At 40.1% G+C, this 5,318-nt stretch overlaps 1 protein-coding gene across 1 annotated transcript; it reads right to left on the bottom strand.

Moving 5' to 3' along the window:
- Positions 1-370: 370 nt before the first annotated feature.
- Smp_007500.1 (trans-golgi protein gmx33-related) lies at positions 371-1,964 on the bottom strand. The gene is made up of 4 exons (XM_018799341.1): positions 1,806-1,964; positions 1,550-1,774; positions 1,271-1,514; positions 371-1,234 (listed from the first exon to the last, which is right to left on the bottom strand). The coding sequence occupies exons 2-4, from the start codon at positions 1,721-1,723 to the stop codon at positions 810-812; spliced, it is 843 nt and encodes a 280-aa protein (XP_018651140.1). The 5' UTR covers positions 1,724-1,774; positions 1,806-1,964; the 3' UTR covers positions 371-809.
- Positions 1,965-5,318: the final 3,354 nt, after the last annotated feature.

Below are 5,318 nucleotides of genomic sequence, written 5' to 3'. Positions count from 1 at the left end.
AGGTCAAAGGTTCGGGGTGTGGCTCCCTAAGAATACCATCTACTTTCGTTTGGGTAACCAAGCAGTATCTCAGCTCTTGCACACACTGACTGCTTTGTGTGGCGCATATGAATTAGGTGTGCCCATGTACCAATATTTGTGTTTAAATAAGTAATAATACGTTTATGATACTGATCATAGTTAGATCCTCGTTCGTAAATGAGCTGGTTGGTTTATTAAACTTATATAGTTGGAGCCATGTCTGTATGTTACTTGCATACCCTGTACAATATACGGCTGAAAATCAGATTTCGCAGCTAAATTACTTTCAAAAACACTAGATTCACATCACCTAAGTGGACAGTCCTGACATCAAAACGAATATAAAATTACTATGAAAACTTCATTTTAAATTTTTATTGAATAGATCGGCAGAGATGTACATAAATGGACACCACCTTGAGTTTTCTTAAAATATTTATGGAGATGGTGTTAAGTAGGAAGTGACGCATCTTTACAGAATTTTTAGTCTTAGCGGTGTATAAATATGTACTAAGACTAAAAAAAATTAGAGATCAATAGGTCTTCAAATTCCCTAAATTAGGAAGGTGAACCAAATCAGTGAAAGAAAAGTTTGCAAAGTGAACCATGGAAAATTAAACCACACAGTGTGAATAAACATTGTGGAAAGATCTGATTCGATATTAACTCAACTGTTTCGTATAAAATACAAAAGTTAGCTACGTCATTGTAAATTAAAGGTTGCATGAAAATAGCGAGGTGGAGCTTCACACAAATAATCACAGCCAAGATATTTGGTAATTTGGTTTTTATGAATTAAGAGCAGCCATGACTGCCCACAACATTTCACAAGAACCTTCTTTATTGGCCTCTGCAAAGAAGTCCATTTGGAGAGCATCATCAATACGCTTTCTGGCAAGATCATAAACATTGTCTGGAAGATGTTGTAAAGCACTTTCTAGGACATCAGAATAGTGAGACAAGAGCACGAGAGAGAGTAGTCGCTTATCAACTTTTTGAACATCTGTGCTCCATTTATTAAGAACAACATCCTGAATACGGCTAATTACGCGTTTTTTACTCCCAAGGTCTACTAAGGGGTGTGTCATCATATCAAAAAGGATAAAGTTCTGTTTTTCTGTTGTGCATATGCGTTTTTCTACGAGATTTTTTGCTATCCTTTCCCTGACATTGCGGAGCTGTAATGGTAATTTGAATGGGTTCCATGTTTCACCTAAAAGCATTCGTGGATATGTACATATAAACCTACCGCTGAGATATTCAATCCACGTCTTCGTATTTTCAGGCTTGTTATCTCTGATATGTTTGAGAGCCTCATCTAACAATGCGTCACCAGTCGGTACGCTCTTTTTGACAACAATACACCTAGAAGACAGGTTCCTACGACGCATCCCACTCGGCTCAAGTCCAATTCGATTTCTGAGACCAAGTTCAACAAGTATGCATCCTCGGAGTCCACAACATACACTATCATTCCAAAATGATAAGTATCCCTGTGGCGTTTTATAAATTACTAAAACAGACCAACTTCTCGATCTTTTAGTCCCAACAGCAATATTTCTTCCATCAACGTTAGTCTTACTTCTTTGGATTCGGCTTCAGATTCTGGTTCATCATCAACATTATCTGTAGTTCCCGGTAGGTTACTGTTTTCCTTTACAACATTACGCCGATGGATGACCGCCTCTTCTGTTTCGGTCATCTGCTTAAATTTAATTGATTGGGTAAATAATGAATTCAAATGCCCTTTATTCTGTATTTATATGATAATTAAGACAAATTACCTGTTTAAAAGTTCTACTTTGGTCAGTGTTATTTTGATCACTCTGTTAGGTAACTACTTTTAGGACAAAACTTTAGCTTCAGCACTAAATTTTGAGACAAAACTAGCAAATAAATAACGAAGAACTCATACAGGGTCCTATTGTGCAAATAAGCCAAAACCAAGCCTCATACGATTGTAAGTCCCAACCAACGCGCGCCGCATCCGCACCAACTAAAACAGAAGAGGAATCTCAAATATTTCAAATGATTGTGAAAGGAGAAAAAAGGGATTTAGTTCAACGCGTTCCCTGACTTATTAGCAACAAAACACCGTTTCTTAGGGTAATGAACTCATGTTCATGAAAACAAGAAGAAAGGGTTTTCAACTAATCAGTGTGTAACACGAACCGTCATTGATGGACCTTGTCTTTACACATCACTGTAATAATGTTATTGGCATTCAGAACCTCGCCCACTAGAAAATAGTGATGAGGTTGTACTGTACTTTATGTTTCGGACTCATATAGTATGAATCTGCCCCATATCGTCCGGATATCCGGCGAACTAACCCTAACATTCCGGCAATCAGATCATTGCTAAATGACGCACCATTTACGAATTACGGTTGGCGTGTGATAGCTGTACTTGCCCGAAATGATTGTTTCCGTATGTTAAACTGAGAACAAAGTGCAGATATGGTATCCCTCCATTACTGTTGCACGACAATTCAGATATACTAGCTGAATTGGATCTGGCCAAAGAGGAGACCTTATCAAACTATTTAAGTGATGTCCGCTCCACGGAAATTGTTAACAGTATTTTTCATAACTATACCACTAAGATACCGGCTATAGGACCTGTACATTTGACTGAGGAAGCTGTTCTTTTATTGACCATTAACCTCAGACCCTGTTTGACACTGGGTAAATAAATCCCAAAAATCAATAACTCTGTACGTCTTCAACATTTGACACTAACCGCACTAGTTTTACTGGAAATACCCTAGCTGGATGCGCTCTGTCATGCATCCGCACCAGATCATGAGTGAGCACACCATGCTTCAGATCTCCTGCAACCGCTGGCCAGCTTAGATCAGTCACTTCTCGATATGTCGATAGCCTATCAGATACATCTTCGAAACTCTTCTCTTCTGACTTTCGACTTGACTAGGTTGACACATTTCGATCATAAAAGATGTTACTGGTTAAGGTATTTGTCAAACTTCGATTACTTGTGGCATCTTTAGGTTACATCCACGTTCCTTGTCATCCCTTTTGGACACCATTTCAGGACCACTTAGGATGCTATTTTACATTTCCCTAACCCACACTCAGCTCTCTATTGGTTGGAAAGATGCCATATTTAATCCTACATTTAAACATGGTCAGAGAAACATAGTACCTAATAATTGACTTGTCAGTCTAACCAGCATAATAATTCAGACGAAGCTAGTAAGTCGCGCGACTCCGCCTGTATCTCTTATAAGGTCAAAGAAGGTTCCAAGCACAGGTAGAGAAAGTGGGTTGGGCATCGGGTCAACAACTCCATCCCGTAAAAAACAACCTTCCTAAATAACTCTAACCAGAATAAACAATTTAAACTTTGTCCTCTGAGTTCAAGAGAAAATTATAACGCCTCATGATGAAAGCCAAGATTCTTCGGAAGTCACGAAACCGATGCTCCTCCTAACATCCAGAGAAACCATTATTATAGGCACATAGAATGTTCGGACAATGTGGGAGACCGGGAGAACCAATCAAATAGTTACGGAAATGAGGAGATACAACTTGACGGTTCTCGGAATCAGCGAAACCCATCGGACAAAAGCTGGACAGCAATGGTTAAGTACGAGAGAGATACATCTTCACTCCCGTCACGAAGAGGGAAATGCTCCGCACAATCAGAGAGTTGTTCTAATTCTGTCCGAATAAGTATGAAGGACACTTATAGGATGGTAATTTCATGTATCAAGAATTATGAAAACATCATTCAAAACAAAGAAGGAGGGGGTCACAATGAATGTTATCCAATGTTACGCACCAAACAATGTTAGCAGCTACGACAAGAAAGATTAGTTTTAAAAGAGACTGCAATCAACATAGCGAAGTACTCAGGAAAGGACCTGACAACCTTGATGCGAGACCCAAACGCCAAAGTCAGAATGGACATCACAGGATACGAAGATATCATGTGACGACATGGATTGTCTGTGAGAAGGGAACAAAAGTGGTGAGAGGTTCATAAATGCAAGTGCACAACATTCCTTCACAAACGCATACACAAAGCCACATGGATCTCACCAGATCATACCACAGAGAATCAGATCGATCGTATCTGCATCATTAAAAATTCATACCGGAAAAAGGAGGAGGGTTGAGTATGGGGTTAGCGACCCCATCCCGTAGGAAACTAACTCACCAAAAAACGCTATCCAGAAAAAAATAACTCAAGCCATTTAAACTCCGTCCCCGGAGTTGAAGGGAGGATTATGGCGCCTCATGATGAAAGCCGAGATTCTTTGGAAAGTCACGAGGCCAATGCACCTTCTAACAACCAGTGCAACACTTTTTATAGGTACATGGAATGTCCGGATAATGTGGGAGACCGGAAAGACCAGTCAAATAGCAATGGAAACGAGGAGACAAAAACTGTCAGTACTTGGAATCAGCGCAACCAATTGAACACAAGCTGGATAGCAAAGGCTAGATACGGGAGAGATGCTGCTGTACTCTGATCACGAAGAGGGAAATGCTCCACACACTCAGGGAGTTGCTATAATGCTGTTCAGAGAATCACTAGATGCACTCATAGGATGGGAATCTCATGGATCCAGAATCGTCAAAGCATCAAGACAAAGAAGGAGGGGATCACAATGAATGTTATGCACCCACAAATGATAGCAACGACGACGATAAAGATCAGTTTTATGAGAGGCTGCAATCAATGATAGCTAAGTGCTCAGTAAAGGACCTGACCATCATGATGGGAGATCTAAACACTGAAGTCGGACTGGAAAACACAAGATATGAAAATATAGTGGGACGACATAAACTGGGAGAGAGAAAACAAAATGGATAGAAATTTGCAAATCTATGTGCATTCAACAAATTGGTTATAGGCGACACAATATTTCCACACAAACGCATACACAAAGCTACATGGATCTCGCCGGACCACACCACAGAGAACCAGAACAATCATTTGTATCAACAAAAAATTCTGAAGGACAATGAAAGATGTGAGAACCAGGAGAGGAGCTGATATAGCTTCAGATCACCACTAGTCGGTTGTGGCCAAGATGAAACTGAAGCTAAAGAAACACTGCACAACTGGGGGAACATCATTACAAATGTTCAATACAGCCCTCTTTCGAGATACGAATAGACTCGACGAATTCAAGATAACTCTCAACGACAGGTTCCAAGCTTTACAGGATCTACTGCAAGAACAAGAAACTACGATGGAGGACAACTGGAAAAGGGTCAAACGCGTCAGGAGGTTCTGGGTCACAAGAAGCATCATCATAAGGAATG

Source organism: Schistosoma mansoni, chromosome 3, assembly GCF_000237925.1.
Source record: "Schistosoma mansoni strain Puerto Rico chromosome 3, complete genome".
NCBI lineage: Eukaryota > Metazoa > Platyhelminthes > Trematoda > Strigeidida > Schistosomatidae > Schistosoma > Schistosoma mansoni.
Note: the sequence above shows the minus strand (reverse complement) of the source record. Positions and strands in the feature narration are given on the sequence as shown.